The sequence below is a fragment of the Bufo gargarizans genome, chromosome 5 (assembly GCF_014858855.1).
Source record: "Bufo gargarizans isolate SCDJY-AF-19 chromosome 5, ASM1485885v1, whole genome shotgun sequence".
Classification (NCBI taxonomy): Eukaryota; Metazoa; Chordata; class Amphibia; order Anura; family Bufonidae; genus Bufo; species Bufo gargarizans.
This window is the reverse complement of record NC_058084.1, coordinates 97,199,878-97,225,766: the sequence shown is the minus strand read 5'-3', so window position 1 is coordinate 97,225,766 and position 25,889 is coordinate 97,199,878. Positions and strand designations below refer to the sequence as shown.

The following is a 25,889-nucleotide window of genomic DNA, read 5'->3' as shown; positions in this document are numbered from 1 at the left end:
AAGTTGCATGACCGAGCGATAAACGGTGAAAGTAGTGTAGTGCCGAAGTGTAAAAAGTGGCCTGGTCATGAAGAGGGTTTCAGCTAGCAGGGCTGAAGTGGTTAAATACGCGTCAAACTGCATGTTGACTCAGGGAGACTTGGGACCTGCAAGGCTGGTTGGGCAGCAATGGAGCCCGAACCCGGTGATGGCGATCAAGTAAAAATTAAAGAAAAAAAGAACAGGGGAGGAGGTATCAAATGGAAGCATTCCTCAACAATTAGCAAAATAATGTACTTTTATTATACAAAAATAATTGAGCAGACATTCAAAACACATGAACTGTGTCAACCACACACAAGTAGTGTGCAATGATAGGTACGGTACAATCTCTATGACTAGTAATCCACAAGATTCCAAATCCATCAGTGGTGGTTGTGCTTGCACACTACTGGAAAACGCAGTGGCCTATCTGGTGGCCAGGACCGCACATAGGCTAGTGCTTTTTCCTATAGTGTGCAAGCACGGCCACTGCTGCTGTATTACAGGGTGGTCTGCAACCATGGAAATAAGCAGTGTATAATGTGATGGAAAAAGGAGGCAATATGGATAATCACAATACATTAAGTGTCTTGTATTAACTTTGTCTACATGATAAATGCTATTTGCTGAAGTGAGACAACCCCTTTAAGATAAATAAGAAAACAGATGTTCCTTTTACGGCGTTCACCGCATAGGATAGATTTTTTAATATTTTAATAGTTTGGACTTTTTGGACGTGGCAATATGTAATATTTTATTTATTGTTTATATATTTTATATGTAATATATTTTATACTTAATATTTTGGTGTGTTTTTTTTTTTTTTTACAGTTTATTTCATTACTATTTCTCCCCTTAGGGGCTAGAACCTGGGATCTTTTAAACCCTTGTCTATTCACCCTGATAGATCTCTATTAGGGTGAATAGGATCTTAAACTCTCCCTGCTGCCCTGTGCATAGTACACACAGCAGTAGGGAGCTTACCATGGCCCCAGGATTACACTGCTGGGGCTCTGATCAGAAGCTGCCACTGCCACCAATGAGAGGAGGTGAGGGGACTCTGTGGCCACTGCCACCAATGTTTTTAATACTGTGGTGGGGGGGGGGGGCGCACTGCCACCAATATTTTTTATACTGTGGCGGGGAGGGCGAACTGCGCCACCAATTATAATTAACGTTAAATATACAAATACATTCTAGGGAAAAAACTAAAATGTTGCTACCAAAATTGGTGTGGTCCTTACAGGGGTTGTCCCATTTCGGTCTTTCATTGCCAAGATGGGAATAACCACAGTTGGCTCTGGAGTCACGGAAACAGCATAGCACTCTCCGAGTAGCTCCCATTAACTGCTATTGAAGTTATGGAAACAGTGGAGTACCAGAAGCTCATCCATTTCTGTACCTCTGCCTCTTCTGGTCTGCACTTATTTTACTGCCGCATTGGCCATAAAAGGCCGATTTGGGACAACCGCCTTAAAGAGGACCTATCACCCTAAAATGCAGATCAATCTACAGGCAGCACATTCTAGAGCAGCAGAAGCTCAACTCAGATTGGTGGGAAAAGATTCAGTAAAAATTTCACCCAAAGTATCCGATGTAGTAGAGTTAACACATGCTTTCTGAGATGTGGTCTCTAAACCAGGCATGCTCAACCTGCGGCCCTCCAGCTGTTGTAAAACTACAACTCCCACGATGCCCTTCTGTAGGATGATAGCTGTAGACTGTCAGGGAATGATGGGAGTTGTAGTTTTGCAACAGCTGTAGGGCCGCAGGTTGAGCATGCCTGATCTAAACTAAGCAAACACCTTCAATTACTTTTTGTTTCAAGATAACACAATGTTTTAAGAAATTTGAGTTAAGAGTTTGAGTGCTAACCCTGCTACATGTGGTATGGCTTCCAAAAACCCATAAAGGGGACTTGCTCTGTATTCTAAGGCTACTTTCACACTCGCGTTTTGGGTCGATCAGTCATGCATCCGTCATGAACGGATCAGTTTGTATTAGGCTACTTTCACACTTGCGTTCAGAGCGGATCCGTCTGGTGTCTGCACAGACGGATCCACTCCTATAATGCAGACGATGGGATCCATTCAGAACGGATCCATCTGCATTATATTTTAAAAAAAATTCTAAGTGTGAAAGTTAGTCAGACGGATCCGTCCAGACTTTACATTGAAAGTCAATGGGGGGCGGATCCGTTTGAAATTGAGCCATATTGTGTCAACTTCAAACGGATCCGTCCCCGTCGACTTACATTGTAAGTCTGGACGGATCCGTTTGCCTCCGCACGGCCAGCTGGACACCCGGACGCTGCAAGCAGCGTTCGGGTGTCCGCCTGCGTAGTGGAACGGAGGCTGAACGCTGCCAGACTGATGCATTCTGAGCGGATCCGCATCCACTCAGAATGCATTAGGGCAGTACGGATGCGTTCGGGGCCGCTTGTGAGAGCCTTCAAAAGGAACTCACAAGCGGAGCCCAAAACGCTAGTGTGAAAGTAGCCTTATCTGTAACATAGCCAATCCGTCATGAACTCCTTTGAAAGTCAATGGGAGACGGATCCGTTTTTCTATTGTGGCAGAAAAAACTGATCCATTTGGCTCAGTTTCGTCAAGCAGACACCAAAACGCTGCAGGCAGCGTTTTGGTGTCCGCCTCCAGAGCGGAATGGTGACTGAACTCTGGCAAACCGATGCATTCTGAGCGGATCCTTTTGCATTCAGAATGCATTAGGGCAAAACTGATCCGTTTTGGACCACTTGTGAGAGCCCTGAAACGGATCTCACAAACGGAATCCAAAACGCCAGTGTGAAAGTAGCCTAATCTGCAAGTCCCTGTGACGCTCCCCACAGCCCACTCAGCAGCCCCATTATCCTACCATAACCATTATTATGGTATCTAAACGATGGCCTAATATACAAAAAAAATAGTTTGTTTCCCAGATGGATCCACTTTAAAGATCACTTTTCTGCTTCATAAATAATAGACAACTGCAATGATCCCCAAGGGCTTCTGCTTGATGAAACTATTAAAGTAGAAATAGAGATGTACAATCATGCAAACCGTAAATCTTTTTCCACCCTCTAAAGTGAAATGGGATTCATTTTGTTTTGCACAATATTTCAAATGTCAGATATCATATGTGCGGCTTTTGAATGCAACCATAATTTAATAAGATTTATTTTCATCCAGGTCACCACCTGCTTGCTCTTATGACTCACCATTGTAGCGATATGAAATGTCAATAGGAATGGGAACATGAAAAATGGGCTACACAGTATTTCAAAAAGCAGCATGCAGTATAACTTTAGAGATCTTTTTAACCTCTTCTCCCCCGGGCCAGTTTTTGCCCTCCTGCCCAGGCCATTTTTTTGCAAATCTGACATGTGTCACTTTATGTGATAATAACTTTGGAACGCTTTTACTTATCCAAGCCGTTCAGAGACATTGTACTTCATGACAGTCATAAATTTGGGTCAATATATTTCACCTTTATTTATAAAAAACAAAAAAAAATTAAATTGACCAATTTTTTTTTTTTAAATTGACAATTTTCTAATTTCTCTGCTTTTAAAACAGAAAGTGATACCACTCAGGAGATATTACCATCTGAAGCAGCCCTCCCCCGTCCACTCAGGTCGGTGCTCCCCCTGTCTATTCTTTATAATACAGAGGAGATGGCTGCACATGACAACGCTGTGCGAAGAGGCTGCAGAATAGGAAAGTAGCACACATTTGTGGGAGCTATCAGGTAAAACTGAAAATGATTAACTTTTACGGGCTCATGCACACGACCGTATGTATTTTGCGGTTCGCAAAAAATATGGATGACATCCGCTTGCATTCCGTATTTTGTGGAACGGAACAGTTGGCCCCTAATAGATGAGTACTATCCTTGTCCATAATGCGGACAATAATAGGACATGTTCTATTTTTTTGTGGAATGGACATGCGGACATACGGAAACGGGATGCACACGGAGTAACTTCTGTTTATTTTGCGGACCCGTTGAAGTAAATGGTTCTGCATACGGTCCGCAAAAAAAAAAACGGGACGGACACTGAAAGAAAATAAGTTCAAGTGCATGAGCCCTAAAGCACTTATACAGCAGGGTGCACTATACCATTAGGGTATACTAAATGAAATGGCAGCTACACTTTAACAGTTTTGTTTTAAAAATTTCCAATCACCAAGGTGAATCTGCCTCGGTGTGTCCCTACTCTTTTCTGCTATTATTCATATGCCCAAATTTTGTGCATGTGCCACTAAAGACCTATAATACCAGATGGAAATATAACTAGTGCCGGAACTGCCTGCCGGATCCGGAAATCTGTGTGCAAATGGATAGCATTTGTAGACGGATCTGGATGCGGATCCGTCTAACAAATGCATTGAAACACTGGATCCGTCTCTCCGGTGTCATCCGTAAAGACGGATCCGGTATTTTTTTTTTTGCATTTTTAAACGTCTGCGCATACTGGAAAACCGGATTTGTTGTGCTGGAATCGGCATTAATGCATTTCAATGGAAAATAATGCCGGATCTGGAATTCCAGCAAGTGTCCTGGAATTTTGGATGGAGAAAATACCATAAATACCGTAAGAGTGACTGAACTGAAGACATCCTGATGAATCCTGAACGGATTGCTCTCCATTCAGAATGCATTAGGATAAAACTGATCAGTTCTTTTCCGGTATTGAGCCCCTAGGATGGAACTCAATACAGGAAAACTTTAACGCAAGTGTGAAAGTACCCTTAGTGTGTACTCCTTACTGACCCAGCTACCCTGGCACCGGTAGCTCTATATAGCCACTTTTATCAGCATTTTGTTAGGCATAAAACCAGTCCGATTACCTTGTTAAAGGGTTGTCTCACTTCAGTAAGTGGCATTTACCTTGTACAGAAAGTTAATACAAGTCACATACTAATGTATTGTGATTGTCCATATTGGGTGATGCTTTTTCCTATATTGTGCAAGCACGACCACCACTGATGGATTGCAGGGTGGTCTGTAACCATGGAAATGAGCAGTGTATAATGTGATGGGAAAATGAATCCAGCCAGCAAAGGATGCAATATGGATAATCACAATATATTAGTAAGTGCCTTGTATTAATGTTCTCTACATGATAAATGCCACTTACTGAATTGAGACAACCCCTTTAAGCCATCACACTTCCTGGGACATTAGTAACACAAACTGATGGCTCCCATAGCTTGGTTTACTGGAGCACTTTTCTTAATAGCTCTGATTAGACCACGTACATGTAAATTTTATCCAGTATAACGCAACTGCCATGAATTTATTCCCGTTCATAGGGGCATGCCCAGTGTACAGCTCTGGCATATACGTCTACCTGGCAGTATTATATCTCATGTTGTTGTGTCAGTAATTCATTTTTAAAGAGGGAAACTCTGCTTCTGTTCCGACTGGTACCTTGGAACCGAAGCAGAGTCTGGTTTCAAGTTTTAAAGTGGTTTTCCAATCAATTATCGAAGTTATTAAACAAAGGCATGCGTGACTTCACGAATAACTAACTTCGTCTCATCGGAGCCCATACATAATAATACTGTACAAAGACAGATCTCTGTACAGTATTAATCTGAAGTTATGAACAAAGCTCATCTCTACCAGGGACGTCATAATTATGCCATGTGGCCTAGGCGCAGCTCAGCTTTGTGTCATTGGATGGGGCTGATCTGCGCCCAGGTAAAGAACCCCTTTAATTAACTTCTAGTAGCAATAACAGAGTCATAAGTGCTCCAGAATTGTCATTTCATGTGGAATACATGCAGAGGTATCGCCCAGTTTGCCACCTACCGAAAAGGGCACCCAAAACAGCTGTCTGCAGATGGATACTTGGCTTGGCTATTTTCCCTTGCCATGTTCCAAGGCTTGTTAAAAAGTTGAAACCTGGCTCATAGGGATTGCTGTCCAATAGTTGGCTCTTTTTCTCCAGGAGATACCTCTTTTCATATTATTTTCCCACAGAGAATAGCAGCTTTATGCCAAAGTCTTGAGTGGATTCAAGAGGAATCAGAAATAAAGGAAAGAGTTGTACTTCTTCCAGCTGGATCCACTTCTGGCTTTGGCTCAAAGCTCTAACTGAAAATCTGCAAGTGCATTTCCAGCCTAAAGCCAGAACTTCTGAAGGAGGCTTATGGTACACCTGTCTTGATATCCGTTGTGCTGCTGGAGGATGAGTATAATTTATGGCATGGCACAGGCCACATCATGAATTAGGCGCTTCCTCTGGCAGTCCTATGGCAGTTCATAGCTGCTGTAGGTTTCAGTCTTCATTCATGCACAAAAACTGGCGTAAAAAGATAAATGTGCTAAGCCCACTGGCGATGACCCCTTTTGCCCTCAATAAGCCCCCTTACAGAAAATGACTGCGTATAAACTTTTAAGCATTTACATTTAGTCTCAGTTGAACTTAATAAGTCGCAAACATCAAAAAAAAGTCCCCTTTTGGGAATAAAACCAAATGAGAGTCGATACCTGAGGAAAAGTTGGACTTCTGGAGGACAGAGCGTCTGTAAGAACTGCAGGTCGTTTAAAGAGATATCAGGAAGCTCACTATCGAACCTTCGTGGCTTTCGTGTCTGAATTACAAAAGTAACAAAAAAAAAGAATGAAATAATAAAACCTGCTACACATTGTAATGCCACATTTCTGAGATTCACTTTTAAAATATACATTAGAATAATCCAAAGATAGGGAGGAATACCAAATATAAAATACTGTGCATTGTGCTACAATTTACATCAGTCTAATGTATGAGGAATAGCTTGGAATAAGAACACAAAGACAGATCGCTGAAAGCATTAAAGGGGACCTGTTAGGAGCTTCAAGCTGCCAGAACCACGGGCATCATGAAATCCTGGCAGGCTCCCTAGTTACAACTATATTCTGCTCTGAAAGGATACGAGTTTCTATAGAAAACATAAAAAAAAAAAAAAAAATGGGGAGAACCAGCCAGAGGAACAACTCCCTGCCAGGCTGGACCAGATTGACAGATGCCCTCCTATTTCTACAAATCTAGCTGAGCTGGGTGAAACGAATGGTGATCCACCCCGTCACTGTTCTACCTGCTCCTGACTCCATCTTTTCTCTGATCTGGGTTACTTAGCTGTTTGTAACCAGCAAGCTTTGCGGGACTTCATCATGCATACGATTTGGGCAGCATGAATCTCCAGGCAGGTTTCCTTTAAGACTGCTACCGAAAATGCATAGAGGCAGATTTATCTTTTAAATATCCCACTTTTTTGGAGTGAAAAAGTGAAAGTGGCAAGGCCGACGGAGAAACGCCACTTGTGCAAAGAATGTTGCGCAAGTGGCAATTAAAGAGTTGTAAATGTGGAGTTTGTGACTCACAAACTGCGCATTTGCAACTCTTTAAATGCCACTTGTGCAACGTTTTTTGCACAAGTGGCTTTTCTCCACTGGCCTCGCCACTTTCCCAAAAAGGTGGTGCGGTTAGGGTGGGGAGAAGCGTTTATCTTTTATGCCAGCTCTCTGACATAAAAGAACAGTGGTTGGCGCAGATATCAGCGTAGGCACACAGACTGCCGGCTGCTGTGACTAATTTATGAAGAGCTATACACCTCGTCCTAAATCGGGTGCAGTATCCGGTAGTGTGCCTGGTTATCATAGACCGACGTATGCCGCCAGGCTATGATGAATCTGTCCCATAATTTCTTACAATAACGTAACGTCATTTTACAAGTAGAACCATTCATGTCCACTGTAACGTTGCAAACTACTTTCCTTGAGCATAAAACCACTGGAGCGTGACCTTTCTTATTGACTGTAATGGTATCCATCAGGTTTCTGCTTTTTACTGGGTAGATTATCATAGTAGATCAAGCTATCCAAACCACAAAAAGCAATGGAATGGAAAAAAAAAACATCTTTATCCAGCACTAAGAACTCCAGGCTTTATTAAAGCTCACAAAATCTTTTTGCAAACAACTTCAATTGGAGTTCATGTTGGGGTGGGAGTTGTTTCATATCTAATCATCAATGAAGACCTGATGGAACAAAGACTAACTGAAACCAATTAATGGCATTTGGCCTACAGAAGAATCCTAAAGCAATCAATGGTGACGTCAATTGAAATGTTTCTCTACAATTTCAGTAAAAAATGAGGAAAAACAGAGAAAATGCCTAATGTAAACTCAGCATTTTGTACTACAAATCCTGCCGGTAACTATAAGGACTGAGAGAAGCAATAAAATATAATGCCAAGCAAAAGAAGAAATGAAGACGTAATTACATTATACATACACAGAAAGATGAAGGCCAAGAGTCAAGTCCTCTAAAGAGACGATTTCGTAAATAGGATTTCCCTGTTAAAAAAAAAATGGGATTAGTCGACAAAGCACCACGTAAAACAGAAGAAATGGCTATAATGTGCAAAGCAGTAATCAAAGCAAAAGGTGGCTATTTTGAAAAACCTAGAATATGACATATTTTCAATTGTTTCACACTTTTTTGTTATGTATATAATTCCATATGTGTTAATTCATAGTTTTGATGCCTTCAGTGTGAATCTACAATTTTCATAGTCATGAAAATAAAGAAAACTCTTTGAATGAGAAGGTGTGTCCAAACTTTTGGTCTGTACTGTACACTATATTTGACACCATACTAGTTCATCCTATCCATAACTACAAAAAATGAATTTTTGAATTATTAATGTAGGTATAGAAGAAAAGACGTGATGTCTGTACAACTGTTCTGTGACCAAGGGCACAATACTTCAGATTTATGTTGTCAATTATGTGTTTCCCATGTTCCACTAAAAGTTTGTCCTAGACAGAAGAAACTCCGTAAAGCACTGTAAAATAATGCCGCCGTTTTTATTATGTTCCAAATGAATTAATGGCACAGATTTGAGCTCAGGCTTACAAATCACAAGACTTACTAAATATTTTCCCAAAAGTTTCCCTTTTTGCCTTCTCATTTTCATAAAGAGATTTTCCATCTTTTACCAAGGCATTTGCCCACTGTAATGAAAGAAAGGCTGAAGTTAAAAGTTAAGAACCTCAATTGAAAACGTGTTTATTTGTTCAGAACAAGGGCCACGTTATGGACTGTATTAAAGGGAACCTGTCACCAGTTTTATGGTGTCCTAACCAAGGGCAACATAAATAAGTGACTGATTCTTTTGGCAAAATGCTGGGTCACTTTCTTTAATTGACCCAGTCAATCTGCCAACATCTTGTATTGAAAAGCTCCAGCTGATAATGATGAGTTATGAATATTCATGAGCTCCTGACTCTCCCCGCCCAACTGCTGCTGAATGACAGTTTGTTTCCATATGACTCAGCAGCAGGTGGGCAGGGGAGTGGCTATAGCTGTTAATTAAATATACGCTGGACTCGATGACCTCACACAGTACTCAAATCAGCTCATTAGCATGCGGCATCTTTGTGTGTATATTATGAGGTAACCATCTGTCACACCAGTAAGTGAATACATCTAAGGCACTTTTTAGTAGTTAATGATTGAATATAATTAGTTAGATTATAATCAAATACCCACATGACAGGTTCCCTTTAACTACTACGATGTGCACAATATTATACTGATAAATTGTCAGATACACATTAAAGGGGTATTACGGTAGGTAAAAGTTATCCCCTATCCACAGGATAGAGCATAACTATCAGAATGGAGGGAGGCCTACCACTGGGACCCCCACTGATCATGAGAACGGGGGTCCCGTACATCCTTCAGCATCCCTGAAATGACCGGAGCGGTTGGTCACACATGTACACTGTCACTTCTTTCATTTCTATAGGAGTGCAGAAGATAGCCGAGTAGAGTACCTGCAGAGGAGTACATGCCCCTGTTCTCGTGATCGGCGGGGGTCCTTCCGCTGGATAGGGGAGCCGATCTGTGAAAAGGAGAATACCTACCGGAATACCCCTTTAAAGCAATGCTTGTAGTCAATTCTCAAGTTTTATTATCCCTGAATAACTTGATCTCTATATTCAAACTGACTGCAGTGATACAAAAGAGCGATACTGCCAATTCATTCTAGCGATTGAGTACATTAAAAGGGGTTGTCCGGTTTCCTATAATGATGACCTATCCTCAAGATACATCATCGACATCCGATGGCTCGGGGTCTGACACCCGAATGTATGAATTCCCTCCACTGTTTACCCACTCACTGGTGACAATTCAGTGGCGAGCTCTTCCATCCCGTTCACTCGAACTACAACTGATTCTTCTCATTCAAGTGAGCGGAACATAGGAGCTGTAATTATAACTGCTCGCCACTGCAATGACGACAGCAGGCAGGTAAACAAGGAAGAGAATGCAGTGCTCACAGGAGAGCTGCGTTGCCTTCAAACCGCTGCTTGGGAGTTGGACCCCTGCGGATCTGATATTGATGACCTATACCAGGGTTCAGCAACCTCCGGCGCCCCAGCTGTTGTGAAACTACAATTCCCAGCATGCTCCATTTATTTCAATAGGAGTTCTGAGATAAGAAAAGCAAGTATGCATGCTGGGATTTGTAGTTTCACAACAGCTGGAGTGCCGGAGGTTGCCTACCCCTGAACTATACTGAGGAAACCGGACAACCCTTTTAAGAATATGTGTTCATAGTATACATCAATGTACATTCAGTACAGACCAAAAGTTTGGACACACCTTCTCATTCAAAGAGTTTTCTTTATTTTCATGACTATGAAAATTGTAGATTCACACTGAAGGCATCAAAACTATGAATTAACACATGTGGAATTATATACATAACAAAAAAGTGTTAAACAACTGAAAATATGTCATATTCTAGGTTCTTCAAAGTAGCCACCTTTTGCTTTGATTACTGCTTTGCACACTCTTGGCATTCGCTTGATGAGCTTCAAGAGGTAGTCACCTGAAATGGTCTTCCAACAGTCTTGAAGGAGTTCCCAGAGATGCTTAGCACTTATTGGCCCTTTTGCCTTCACTCTGCTGTCCAGCTCACCCCAAACCATCTCGATTGGGTTCAGGTCCGGTGACTGTGGAGGACCAGGTCATCTGGCGCAGCACCCCATCACTCTCCTTCATGGTCAAATAGCCCTTACACAGCCTGTAACATTGTCCTGTTGAAAAATAAATGATGGTCCAACTAAACGCAAACCGGATGGAATAGCATGCCGCTGCAAGATGCTGTGGTAGCCATGCTGGTTCAGTATGCCTTCAATTTTGAATAAATCCCCAACAGTGTCACCAGCAAAGCACCCCCACACCATCACACCTCCTCCTCCATGCTTCACGGTGGGAGCCAGGCATGTAGAGTCCATCCGTTCATCTTTTCTGCGTCGCACAAAGATACAGTGGTTGGAACCAAAGATCTCAAATTTGGACTCATCAGACCAAAGCACAGATTTCCACTGGTCTAATGTCCATCCTTTGTGTTCTTTAGCCCAAACAAGTCTCTTCTGCTTGTTGCCTGTCCTTAGCAGTGGTTTCCTAGAAGATATTCTACCATGAAGGCCTGATTCACACACAGTCTCCTCTTAACAGTTGTTCTAGAGATGTGTCTGCTGCTAGAACTCTGTGTGGCATTGACCTGGTCTCTAATATGAGCTGCTGTTAACCTGCGATTTCTGAGGCTGGTGACTCGGATGAACTTATCCTCCGCAGCAGAGGTGACTCTTGGTCTTCCCTTCCTGGGGCGGTCTGCATATGAGCCAGTTTCTTTGTAGCGCTTGATAGTTTTTGTTACTGCACTTGGGGTCACTTTCAAAGTTTTCCCAATTTTTCAGACTGACTGACCTTCATTTCTTAAAGTAATGATGGCCACTCGTTTTTCTTTACTTAGCTGCTTTTTTCTTGCCATAATACAAATTCTTACAGTCTATTCAGTAGGACTATCAGCTGTGTATCCACCTGACTTCTCCACAACGCAACTGATGGTCCCAACCCCATTTATAAGACAAGAAATCCCACTTATTAAATCTGACAGGGCACACCTGTGAAGTGAAAACCATTGCAGGATGACTACCTCTTGAAGCTCATCAAGAGAATGCCAAGAGTGTGCAAAGCAGTAATCAAAGCAAAAGGTGGCTACTTTGAAGAACCTAGAATATGACATATTTTCAGTTGTTTCACACTTTTTTGTTATGTATATAATTCCACATGTGTTAATTCATAGTTTTGATGCCTTCAGTGTGAATATACAATTTTATAGTCATGAAAATAAAGAAAACTCTTTGAATGAGAAGGTGTCCAAACTTTGGGTCTGTACTGTACATCAAATATGTATCACAAACAGAGCCTTAAGGATTAAAGGAGTATTCCCATCTGATAGGTACATGTCCCACCTCTGGGACACACACCTACAAGGAGAACGGAGCGGGGAGAGCGTCTGCTCCCGTTCATTTCTATGGGGCAGACGGAAAAAGCTAATCCAGCGCTCAGAGGTGGGACCCGCACCTATCAGACAATGCGGGCATATCCTAGCGATATGCCCCCATTGTATGTGATGGTAAAACCCCTTTAAATAGGATGTGACGTGTCACCTCTCCTGACATGGCTGTTTTAATAGCTCCATGCATTCCCCATGAAATAACAATTCTGGAGCATCTATTCTTATGGCTCTATGTTGTGCCATTCCTTTATTATTTGTACTAGACGTTATGAATAGATTGATATTAGCCTTCAGTAAGGGTACAAAGAGGTAGTAACAAGTTTTGGGGGTGTACCTGCACAGAATCACTCTACCCAATCAGTTCTGCCATTTTCAGACTGTGCAGGTACACCCCCCCAACTGGTTACCTCCCCTCTGTACCCTTACTGCAGACTGCTAGCAATTCATTCATAACTTCTAGTAGAAATAATAAAGGAATGGCACAACATAGAGCCATAATGAATAGATGCTCCAGAATTGTTATTACATGGGGAATGCATGGAGCTATTAAAACAGGCATGTCAGGATCGGTGAAAGGGCCTCTTTAATGCAGCTCTTGGATTGATTGTCTAAGGCAAATGGAAACTGTGGGAGATTTATTAGGACCGGCGTGTGCTTTTACTAAGGCATTTGCCCATTGTAAACTGCCGCAGGAGGCGCAGGCCTCTTAACAAATCAGGTGCATCCTCCAGCAGTCCGCGCACCTGAACTGAAACCTGCAGCATTTGAGAGCTGCCATAGATTTCTGTCTTCATATACCCACCCAATTAAACCACACATGTAATATTTAAAAAAATAGACTTTATTGCACATAATCATATCAAAACAATATATCACAGAGGCACATCAAAATCCGCGGGTGAAACTGTAGAGCCAAAATCCCCCCCACACACAGATACTGTCAGCCTATATTGCATGTACAACATCAAATGTACATGAAGGTAATCATATATGCACACAAACAAGGCAGCACATAAAGTGCTAGTGAAATATGATAGCTTTATCCTTTATCTAAGGCGAAACGTACGTCAGGGAGTCGTCCTCTTTCTCCCTCCCCAAGGATACTAGAGTTAGTATACTGTATGTTTGTATTGGGTAATATCTGTTTATACCACTCTGATTGCTGTTGTTGGAGCCACATTGTTTGGACCATACTTGGTGGAGACCCAGCATGTGTTTTGGCTATCTGTGAGACGAGTATCGGATCTTTATTACTGACCTGCTATAGATAACTGTGCCATATCATATATCACTTGCACTTTGTTATACGTTGCCTTGTTGGTGTGCATATATGATTAACTTCATGTATATGTGATGTTGTACATGCAATATAGGCTGACAGTATCTGTGTGTGGGGGGGAATTTTGGCTCTTCAGTTTTCACCCGCGGATTTTGATGTGCTTCTGTGATATATTGTTTGATATGATTATGTGCAATAAAGTATATTTTTTTTATATATTACATGTGTGGTTTAATTGGGTGGGTATATGAAGTTAATATGGTTCCACCCATAACATACATGCTTAGGTTTATGGTTGTTGTTATTCGGTGTCCTAAGATTTCTGTCTTCGCTTACACCAGACCACTGGCATAAGTGAAGATAAATGTGCCGGGTCCAAACAAGCACAGTAGCCATTCTCATGAAATGCATGGATGTGCCTGGTCCAACAGAACACATAGATGGGTGTCTTCAGCAGAGGACTCCATCTCTTTGATGTCACTATGTCTTATTAAGGTTAATGGACAGAGGTAGTCATCCTGGGTTTAAATCTGACCAAAAACAACATGCGAATGGAGTCTGTATGTTCTCCTTGAATTGTGTGTGTCCACTTCACATTTACAGTACAAACACACGAGTAAATTAATCGGACTTACCTCTCTGTAGTGTTTTGTGAACATCTTTCTTCTTACAACTTCAACTACTGCTAAGCAATACATTTGAGGAACTGTGCTAAGTGCCTCCACTATTTTGATCCTTTCAAGTAACTCTGTTAAAAGTCTGAATAAAGCCTGGAGTTTTTCCCCATCTTGATCAGCATGCAGCATTACGAAGCAGCACCACCTAAATTAAAAACAAAAAACAAACAAACCAAATCAGTGAATTGCACTATTTGAAGGGAGTAAACAAACTACATACAGCACAGGTAGTGCATTTCTGATGCTCAGTTATGTAGCAATATGAGTTTGGGAGTGCACGATGGAGAGAACCTGAGCCCGACGTTGTGTTGAGCAGCATATGGGTACGCTTTAACTGCTTTCCCTGTCACCTATCTAGTCAGGGGCCGAGTGTGTAGTATACGGACCCCATACACCTTCCATGGAGTCGTACACCAGACACTCGGCTTTCAACAGAGCTGATAAAAGCTTAAGCGGTGCAGAGCAGAGCTCAGAGGAGCACTCTTGCCCCTAGCGACTAGATGGGGTTTCTGCAACCAGACCCAAAACAATCAAAACCTTTGACAAGTCACGAGTTCTCTAAAAGTTTGATTACCCTTTAAAAATATGAATAACTAAATTTTAATAAAACATAAAAAGCTAAAACATCAAAGTATCTGCAGAAGACACAATCTTACTTTAATCGAACTTGTAAATTATTGGCAAGCTCCTGTTTGGCAGTGGTACATTTCTGTTTGATATCCAACAGCTTTCTGTGGTTTGTTAACATGATCATTAGTTGATTTGCATGGCTCAAACACAGATCAGGTAACACAGAGGGGTCCTTCAAGTTTTCAGCCCGCTTCTGATTGGCTAAAAATCCCTGAAAGGAACAGAACGCTCTTTAGAAAGAACATCGGAAAGATTTCTATAACTGTTCATTATACAAACAACAGTTGTGCACCGTTTTATAGAGGATTTCAGACATTTTAATACTGATGACCTATCCTCTAAATAGGTCATCAGTATCTGTTCAGTGGAGGTCTGACAACAGGCCGATCATGGTGATGGACCAACACTGAAACGCGTAGCTCTGTGTATTTTTATTTATTTTTAATAAACAAGTATCTGATTGGAGTCCTCCGATGCAGCATGCTTTTTATTTACACTGTAATGTATTCTTCTCCAAGTGATCCTTCTCTGGCGTCCAGCGCAGCAGCACGGCACTACTCCCATAAGGGAGCCACTCCGCTATCGTCTAGTCTTCTGAAAGAGATCCATGCTGCTTTTAGGAAAGCAAATAAAAAAAAAACTTGACAGATTCCCTTTTAAACGGAATCTGTCAGCAGGAAAGGGAGTGTGACACTAGGCACAATGCCTGGTAGAGCTTGAGCAGTAAAGTTCTTTTGGGCTGAGTAAAGGCAATGTGCTGTACTGTATTTGCACCAAGGTTGTAATATATGGCGCAGGCGCTCACGGTTTTCAGATTTCTGGGTCAGATGTGAAGACAATTTAGAAGACTGGCTCTGTCAATCATTCACAAGAGAAAATTGCTGTCAACAGAAAGGAGCGAAACTAGGGTGCACCAAGGGGGCTCAGATCCACCATTGGGGAACTTAACAGCTCATTTGAATATATATTCCCAATGCATTTTTTCATTAACCTCTAGAGAAGCGGGCGATTTTCCGTTTTTGTTTTTCACTCCCCGCCTTCCCAGTGTCATAACTTTTTTTTTTTTTTCAGTTCACATAGCCTTATGATGGCTAATTTTTTGCAGGACAAATTTTACTTTCTAATGGCACGATTTACACTTACATACAATATAGTGGGAAGAAAAAAATTCTAATGGGGTGAATCGGAGAAAAAATAATTCATTCTGTCAGTTTTTTTTTTTTTCAGTTTTCACTATAGGGTAAAATTGACCTAAAATGTTACCTTCATTCTCCAGGTCAGTACAATCACAACGATACCACACTTTTATAGTTTTTCTTGCGTTTTAATACTGAACAAAATATAACCTTTTTGTATGCGAGCGGAGCTGTGTGAGGGCTCATTTTTTGTGGGGCGATCTAAACTTTTCAGTGATACCATTTTTGAGGGATTTTTTTAGGGAAGTTGAAATGACAAAAATTTCAAATTGGCAGTTTTAATTTTTTTTTTACCAACATACTACAAACAGGCATAGTTCACATGTAGAGGATCTGCTTATGACAAATCCAACATATATTTACAAGAGGATCCGTGGCAGAAATCCGACACTCGGATATCTGCTGTGGAGATGCCGTCCAATTCTCCTGAGGTCTAAACCCATTTGAAGGAGATTAATCCACAGCTTTTCCATTCGAAATCTGCAGAAATAATGTGCATGTTCGTTGTTCTATTGGATTTTTTTTTTTTGCGGCACAGGCAAAATGTGTTGCTTTTTCGTTGGAGCATGTGAATGGGATTCAGAATGTTAATGGCTTTGATGAGGATTTAGGCGTGAAATCTTTGTCTACATCCTTGTCATATTTTGAATGTGTGACCACAGACTTATAAGCCTCTAGGCTAGAAGAATGTTTCATATTTACAGTGGTGCTTGAGAATTTGTGAACCTTTCAGAATGTTCTATATTTCTGCATAAATTTGATTTAAATGACATTAGATTTTCACACAAGTGCTAAAAATAAAGATAACCAAATCAAACAAATGATAAAAGAATATTGCTACACCTGCAGTTCACGCCCACCGCATCTCTTATCCTGAAGGTCCCCGCCTGCTGCCGCACTCTCTATTCCCTCCTCCTCAAGTTGTTTTAGTATCTAGCAACCAGCGAAAGTGTACTCTCACGTCTGACTAAACATCTACTGTACCCAGCTTGATTAGTGATTCTGCTCTCACGTCTCCTGTCCTGACCTTGGCCTATGTCTCGTTTTGCTCCTTGCCACCTGCCCTAACCTTGGATCTGCTATATGGAATACGCACATACTCAGCCTGCCTTGCCCTTGGACTGTATTCAGACTACGCCTTTTCTCAGATACCTTGGTGCTTTGCAACATTGTCTCTGCCCTCCATGGATCAGCTGACAACTACACCAGGACTACTCCAGGAGGAAGCAGCCTGACCGGTTCCCTGCAGCTAAGTTCAGATCCCTGTACAGGGGTTAAAGGATGAATACCGGGGAATCTCCAGGACAACACCCTTGGGTTTAGTCTATGTCAAACTGGTTAGTGGTCACAGTGGGTCCACACACACTGTCCGATACAAATATTAGACTTGGTCATATAACTATTCAGAAAAATGATCCAATATCAAGTTTGAGAGTGGCAAGGGTATGTAAACCTTTAGGATTACCAGATAATTTTAAGATGAAATCAAAGACAGGTGTTTTCAATCAATAGGATGTCAATCAGGTGTGTATGGGTAATGTGTTTTATTAAAAGAACAGGGATCTATAAAAGTCTGATATTCACAACACATGTTCGTGGAAGTGGATGATGGCACAAACGAAGGAGATGTCTGAGGACTTCAAAGAAGAGTTGTTGATGCTCATCAGGCTGGAAAAGTAGCAAAACCTTCTCTGAAGAGTTTGGACTCCACCAACCCCAGTCAGATTGTGTACAAATGGAGGAAATTCAATTTTATTACCCTCCACATGAGTGGTCGACCAACAAAGAAGAACATTGATGACCATCTGCAGTATGATAAAAGATCACCCTGTATAAGTCAGACGGCTATTGGAATAATGTTTTGTGGATGGATGAGACAAAACTAGAACGTTAGGGTTTAAAAGGGGTATTGTGGTTTCAGACTACCGATGATCAATCCTCAGGATAGGTCATCAATATCACATTTGTGGCGGTCTGACTCATTTTTTGCGGGACAATATGTAGTTTTTATTTTAGAAAAAGAAGAAATTCGATGAGGGGCAAACACTTTTTCATTGACAAAAGAAACCATTTTAACTGCTATATTGAAACCGACAATTATGTCTGTGTACATTTTTTCTGGTACACAGACATATTTGCTGACGTGCGTTATGTTAACAGAGCCATACACAAAATATAATCCTAAAAGTTTGTGACAGGCTTAAATGTTTAGATTTTCCCAATACCCAGTGTAAAAATAATCATGTAACTTCATCCTTTAATGGAAAATAATTAAAATACTTTCCACCCAAGATATATCTACCTCAGCAAAGCCAAAAGATCATATAGCTGTATTTTACAGTGGAGTCATGCCAAAACAGCTACTGCTTCTTCTCAGCTCTTGCCATGCACTAAAATGTTATTTGCTTCTATAAAATGATGACAATCTTTAGTAAAGTTTAATACTGCTACATGACCTGTGCGCACTAACCGTCTTACTGTGCATCTCTCTTAGGGAATGAGAAATGTTGCTGTCAGTCTGATGACCAAACACATTACAAAGAACTGTAAACCAAAAAACTTATTTTAATTCGGTTTTTTATTTTATTTTTTGCAATTAAAACCCTCTATTTGGGCATCATCATAAATGTTGGCAAACTTCCAAGTAATAAGGGCTTAAAGTGTTATTTCCATCTGACTGGGACCCCTACTGCTACTGAGAATAAAAGTAAAGTAGTGTTGATGTCAAGAGGCTGGGGATGCAGGGGCTAAACCAGTGCTGCAATGATTTTATTCTTTGGATCTGTGGGAGACCCAGAGGTCAGAACTACACAGGTCATAAAGTATTATTTACTTCTTTCTAAGAGCTAGTTCACACAGCAGATTTTGCAAAGTTTTTTCAATTTACAGTATATGCCACACATCTTAATGGAACAAAGCACATGTGAGCACCCCTTGTGATCCAAACTCCCAATCTGTAGTCCTAATTTAGTAGGACTGCAGATTACATTCCTCATTTCAGATGACAAAATTCCCTTCAAGGCATTTTTACATGGGCCAACGATCGACGGCACAAATGTTGTTTCCCTGATCTCAGGTTTATGGGGCATAAAAAGGACAGTGTCTCTGCACCATAGTAATGATTAATTACCCCATATAGTATGACCATTGCTACAATTAAATGTACTACTTGCTATACCACCGATCTGTGCTCATTTAAGGGCCGCCGATCTGTGCTCATGTAAAATCAACCTTAAAGAGGACCTTTCATCAGTTTGGCCATAGTCTAATTATGGTCTTACCTTATAGGGCGGCCCCCACTGATGCCATGGCACATTTTTTTTCCAAAGAACCCCGCTCTGATTAGATGCGCTCACAGCCAGGGAGAAGAGAACCGCCCGAAGCGAAAGTAAGAGTCTACGCCTAGTATAACCGAGTCGGCTCATTATAATATAAGGCGCCGAAATCAACGGAGGCGCCAAAATCAACGGCCAAGGACAGACGGGGGGGGGGGGGGGAGTGCCATGGCATCAGTGGGGGCCGCCCTATAAGGTAAGACCATAATACCATTATTAGACTAGGGCTAAACTGTTGAAAGTTCCTCTTTAAATGGTTATCTGTCAGAAAAAAAAAAAAAGCGTTTCCTCTTACGCTCTGCTCAGCTAATGTTATGCATGGACTATGCCAGCCTTTAGCCAAACTCAAAAGCGCACAGGCAGGAGCAGTGATGTGTGCTCCTGCCCGTACACTGTTCGCTGAGGCTCCATTGCTACAATGCAGAGTCCGAGAAATCAGCGATGTGCCAGAAGAGTGAATTTATAGAACTGCAGAAAAAAAGGACATTACGTATTCTTTATAAAAAATTTAAAAAAGTAAAAAATTAATTAATAAAGTATATTCTAAAAAATATTTTTAGGGAATTTTTTAATAAAATTACTAAAATGTTTAGTTAATCTTTATAGTGGACGTGTCACTTCTCCTGACATGTAACTACTTGCATTGACCATGTAATAGCAATTCTGGAGCATCTATTCTGGCTAGTAGATAGCCTGTCCCAGGATGGTGACTGTAATAGAAAATGCATCCACTTAATGACAGACTTCTTGTACCTTGCAACTATATGTATAAATATCCATGCTGTTCTTAATGATTATTAATGATATCTGCTGGGCACAGGAGCAACTGATCTAAGAGGTGAGCAAAAAGTAGTCACTAAGCTGTTTGGTACAATAGTGGGTACCGCACTGAAAATGAACCAACAAAAGCTAAGCAGAGAGTTCACAGGAGATTAGAAAGAAAATTATAGAAAAAAAATGTTAAATGGGTTCTACAGTTTGTTTTAACTGATGATCTATCCTCAGGATAGATCATCAGCACCTGATCGGCGGGGGTCCGACACCCGGGACCCCCACCGATCAGCTGTTTGAGAAGGCAGCAGCGCTCCAGCAGCACCGCAGCCTTCTCACTGTTTAACGCTGGCCTAGTGACATCACGACTAATATCAACTGGCCTGGGCGGGGCTAAGCTCCATTCAAGTGAACGTAGTTTAACCGCGCCCAGGCCAGTTGATACCAGTCGTGATGTCACTGGGCTAGCGGTAAACAGTGAGAAGGCCGCTGTGCTGCTGGAGGGCCGCTGCCTTCTCAAACAGCTGATCGGCAGGGGTCCCGGGTGTCGGACCCCCACCGATCAGAAGCTGATGATCCACCGATCAGATGCTGATGATCTATCCAGAGGATAGATCAGCAGTTAAAACAAACTGTAGAACCCATTTAAAGACCATCTACAAACAGCTCGATGTTCCTGTTACTACAGTGGCACAGATTACTTAGAAGTTTAAGGTCTAAGGCAGGGGTAGGCAACCTCCGGCTCCCAGCTGTTGTGAAACTACAATTCCCAGCATGCTCTATTCATTTCTATGAGAGTTCTTAGAAGAGCAGAGCAAGTATGCATACTGGGAGTTGTAGTTTCACAACAGCTGGGAGCCGGAGGTTGTCTACCCCTGGTCTAAGGGACTGTAGCCAACCTCTAAGGGACTGTAGCCAAGAGGAAAATTGATGATAAATTGAAGAGACAGATAATACGAATGGTAACCAAAGAGCCCACAACAAATTCAAAAGAGATTAAAGATGAACTACAAGGTTAAAGTACATCAGTGTCATAGCTTCATCCACTGCTGACTTAGCCAAAGTGGACTTAATGGAAGACAACTGAGGAGGAAGCCACTGTTAAAAGTAAATCATAAAAAAGTGAGGCTGGAATTTGCCAAAATGCATATTGACAAGCCACAAAGCTTCTGGGAGAATGTCCTTTGAACAGATGAGGAAAATCAGTCTATAACACCGGTCTTAACAAATGACCCCCATTGTACTTACTGGGAAACATGGAGGAGGCTCAGTTTTGTTTTAGGGCTGGGCTGCTGGATCTGGCACAGATCTGTGCAGGGTACAATGATGTCTCAAGTCTATCAAAGCATTATGGAGCGAACTGCGCTGCCCAGTGTCAGAAAGCTTGGTTTCATTTGCAGGTCATGGGTCCTTCAATGGGATAATCACCCAAAACACACAGCTAAAAACATCCAAGAATGGCTAAGAGCAAAGCACTGGTCTATTCTGAAGTGGCCTTCTATGAACCCTGATCTAAATTCTATTGAATATTTGTGTAAGGAGCAGACACAGATCAGACAAGGCACCCCTTCAATCCTGAGACAGCTGGAGCAGTTTGCTCACGAGGAGTGGGCCAAATACCTGTGGACAGGTGCAGAAGCCTCATTGAGGTACAGAAATCACTTGATTGCAGTGATGGCCTCAAAAGGTTGTGCAACAAAATATTAAGTTACGGGTACCGTAATTTTTGTCCAGGCCAGTTTCATTAGTTTGTTTTATAAATGATTCTGTTGAACTACAATTCAAAAGCAATGTCTGATTTTCATTAATTGGTTTTCAGTAAATTACTTATTACTTTTGTCAGTTTCAAGTTACTGTATTTTTCAGACTATAAGACGCACCTAGGATTTGGAGTAGGAAAACCAGTCCCCCATTCTTCATCAGACCTCAGATCAGACCCCAAAATCAGATCCACAAGCTTCTTCACACCTCAGATCAAACCCTAATCAGAACCCCAAGCTCCATCAACCTCAGATCAGACCTCCAAGCTCCATCAGCCTCAGATCAGACCCCCATCAGCGTTAGATGATAAATAAATAAACTTACCTTACTTGCTCTGGACGGCGCTGCCACTCACTCACTGCTCCCTGGTCTTTTTGCGGCCCGCTCTGCACTGTGTTCTGACGCTGTACGCAGTCTGGACACAGTGTCGAGACCACGGAGAGTAAGTAGAGTGGTCATTAGTATTCAAACTGTAAGACGCACCAACATTTTTCCTTCACTTTTGGGGGAAAAAGTGAGTCTTCTAATCCAAAAAATACAGTATTTCAGTGACTATTGTGATTTTTATTTTTTAACAGAAGGGTACCAACAATTTTGTCCACGTATGTATATCTTAGGCTGGGTTAACATCACGTTTTAGGTCTCCGTTTGATGTATATGCTAGAAAAAAAGATATAAAAATGCAGCATACCATGCGTTCTTGTATCCTGCACAAAAGTTGGATGCTACCAGAAGGGGGTCTGTCACTGTCAGTACTGACTGGATAGTGTCAGATTGTACACGGACACACCGCAACTAAGACCCAGATGTACCTTCAATGCAGACTTTAATTAATTCATAAACTTCACTGAGTAACTTTGATACAGGACATACAGCGTACTTCTCTCGCAAATTTCAATTGGATCTGCTCAATGACTAGGCTTAGAATGCCGCAAATATGACCAGCGTTAGATAAATAAAATGTAACATCAGGAGAAGTGGATGAAGAATGAAGGACAGAGATGACATTTCACAGGCTGTTCTGCAGCTCACCTTCAGTGAATTCTTTCAGATTTCAATGGTCACTGTACTTTCACACAACCTTGCATAAATCCATAGTACAAGAGAATATAAGAAACGTAATATGCCTTCTTTTCCAATTGTCAGCTACCACACTCCCCTTTCCTATACCAACATTCTCTCTCATGTGATAATCCTTATCTTGTAAGACCAAGACTGGCTGCTAGCTAATTGGAGGATCCGACAAAATCATCTCACAGAAGTCTACGGAGAGGGCACTGGGGAGGAGCAGGGGGAGACAAAGAGACCCAGGTATAATTCAGAAGCTAACTATAAGGTCCCTTTCATATGAATGATACGGATGCGTTTTAGTGAAACTCGCACCATTTCGCAAACAAGTTCAGTCAGTTTTGTCTGCAATTGTGTTCTGCGTTTCAGTTTTTTTTCTGCGCGGGTGCAATCAGTTTTGATGCGTTTGTCACGAGCGTGAAAAAAAAATAAAAAAATGAAGGTTTACAAACAACATCTCCTAGCAACCAGCAGTCAAAAAAGCATTGCTTGCGGATGCAATGCGTTTTTCAATGAAAGCCCCATTCACTTCTATTGGGTCAGGGTTGGGTGAAAAACGCTGAATATAGAACATGCTGTGATTCTCACGCAACGCAGAACTGATGCGTGAAAAACAACGCTCATGTGCGCAGACCAATTGAAATGAATGGGGAAGTGTGCTGTCCGTGGAGAACACGAACAGCACACGTCCGTGGTAGTACAGCAGACAAAAGCCTGCCAACATGCAGCACCTAAAGTAGCACTCCTTCTCTGACCTCATAGGAAGGTGCATGAAGTAATCTGTAGTAAAGGTAATCTTCTTAGCAATGCTGTATTGTGAGTTAAAACCTCTCTTCTGATCCTCTGCTGTGTCACGTGACCAGCACTCTGATTTCTGACTTACACAGGGCAGGAAGTTCGTTACTTCTCTATTCTTTCCTAACAGACTAACATTGAGGCTCCCATAGGAATACACAGAGAAACTGACTTCCAGTCCACATATAAGATGCTGTATTGTTTGGAAAGTCAGAATGCTGGTCACATGACACAGCTGAGGACCAGATGGGAGGGGATAACTCACAAATACAGTCTCTGATAAGAGGATTACCTTCCCTACAGTTTACATCATGCACTTTTCTAATAGGTCAGAGAATAACTTTTTTTGTTGGAGTGCTTCTATAAAGGACTGTACATGGGGCAAGAAAACATGCCAATAATTAGAAGGTCACTTTGATGGTGTATTTTTTATAAATCAGAAAAGCTGCTCAGGTATTTGCACATAAGGATTTGCTCTTTAATTTACTGCTCACAGACTAGTTAAAGGCATCTAATTGATAAAGTCGTTGGAAGCTTGCAGCTTAGCTGGGATGATATACATGTAGCACCACATTGGCTTGAGTCAAAAAATGTTTAGATTGCCGTAAATTACTCGGATTTAAAGGGGGTTGTCTGCTTTTTCATATTGATGACCTATGCTCAAGATACTCAAGTAAGCAACAGGCTTGGACTGAACAGGTGTGTGCAGCATTTGGGTCTGTATTATGTCTATTTAGTGGTTGGACCTGGTTATTTTTTATGTATATAACTTAGTATTTTGTGTCCATTCCTTGCAATTTGGGATTCTGACCCAACTTGTGGATGATGTGTTCTTTGCTTATATGTGTTTTTTGCATAATGTTGTTTCAATTATTTTTAATACATCATTCAGTGTGCTATTTTAAATCGGTAATACCCTCCCTATTAAGGACCAGCCCGTCCCTACTGTAGAGCCTGTAGCTGACAGAGAAGTCAGTCCAGTTCTCCATGAACCCAAACCCTTCCTTCTTGCACCTTCTGAGCCACTTACTTAACTCTCTAAGCTCCAGCTGTCTCTCTACTGATGCTTGTGGCACTGGGATTTCTGAGAGTGTGGCACCTAACGAATCGTACTCACCCGCTCCCCTCCGCTCTGCTCTTGCGACCTGGCTCCATCATTAGAGATGAGTGAACTTGAGTGTTTTCAAGTTTGGCGTACAAGGTTTGGGTTCGGGTAGGTTATCTAAGAATTCTGTTATGGATTTCACTACCACGGACCATAACTTAAGGTCCATGGTAGCGGAATCCATAACTGAATTCTTAGGTAATGTGGCCAAAAGTTGCCTCAGTGGTGACAAGCGGCACGTCATTATGTGCAACTGAGCACGTGGCCCCATCTGTAAGTGCTGCATATGATTCTTTCATTAGCTACCATGCTACCAGGACTAATTCAAAAGGGATCAAATCCTGGAAAACCCCTTTAAGGTTTAGCATGTCATACAGAGACTAAAATGCGACCATTATGGTTGTCTGAATGTGGCATAATGATACCCCAACAGCATTACGAAGCAGGAGCCAATCTCGGATGGATTCAGAATTGGAAGAAACGTACAGACTCCAACCCGGACTTCAAAATAACAATATATTGTATAGGTTTGTTTGCCTGGAAAATATTCCAATAAATACATTTTATGTTGATGTTGGTGATAAAAAGCCCGATATTACCAGTTTAGTAAATGTATTACTAATTATCATACAGAAGTTGTTGGAAGCTTGGCTTACCAACCAGAATGAGATTTGTTTTCCCCACTTGAAAGCCTGCTAAAAAAAACACTACTTTCACAAGCTAAACATAGGCTCCTAGTTACATCATCTTTAGAAAGCTAGAAGAAAACAAACATAAGAAAAACATTTTAGTTCATAGTACCTTTAATAGGTGGATGATGGAAAGAGAAAGAGTGATAAACATGGGTAGACAGTTCTGGGCCACAATGACTAATGTAT

At 41.5% G+C, this 25,889-nt stretch overlaps 1 protein-coding gene across 4 annotated transcripts in view; it reads right to left on the bottom strand.

The window, feature by feature from the left end:
* RB1CC1 (RB1 inducible coiled-coil 1) overlaps positions 1-25,889 on the bottom strand; it is a 140,815-nt gene that overhangs the window by 53,587 nt on the left and 61,339 nt on the right. For all 4 annotated transcript variants that reach the window (XM_044292711.1, XM_044292715.1, XM_044292714.1 and 1 more), the window contains 5 exons: positions 15,007-15,191; positions 14,309-14,495; positions 8,948-9,029; positions 8,308-8,369; positions 6,520-6,623 (listed from right to left, as the gene is read on the bottom strand). In XM_044292711.1, coding sequence (XP_044148646.1) covers positions 6,520-6,623; positions 8,308-8,369; positions 8,948-9,029; positions 14,309-14,495; positions 15,007-15,191 — 620 coding nt within the window. The remainder of the gene's footprint in view (positions 1-6,519; positions 6,624-8,307; positions 8,370-8,947; positions 9,030-14,308; positions 14,496-15,006; positions 15,192-25,889) is intronic.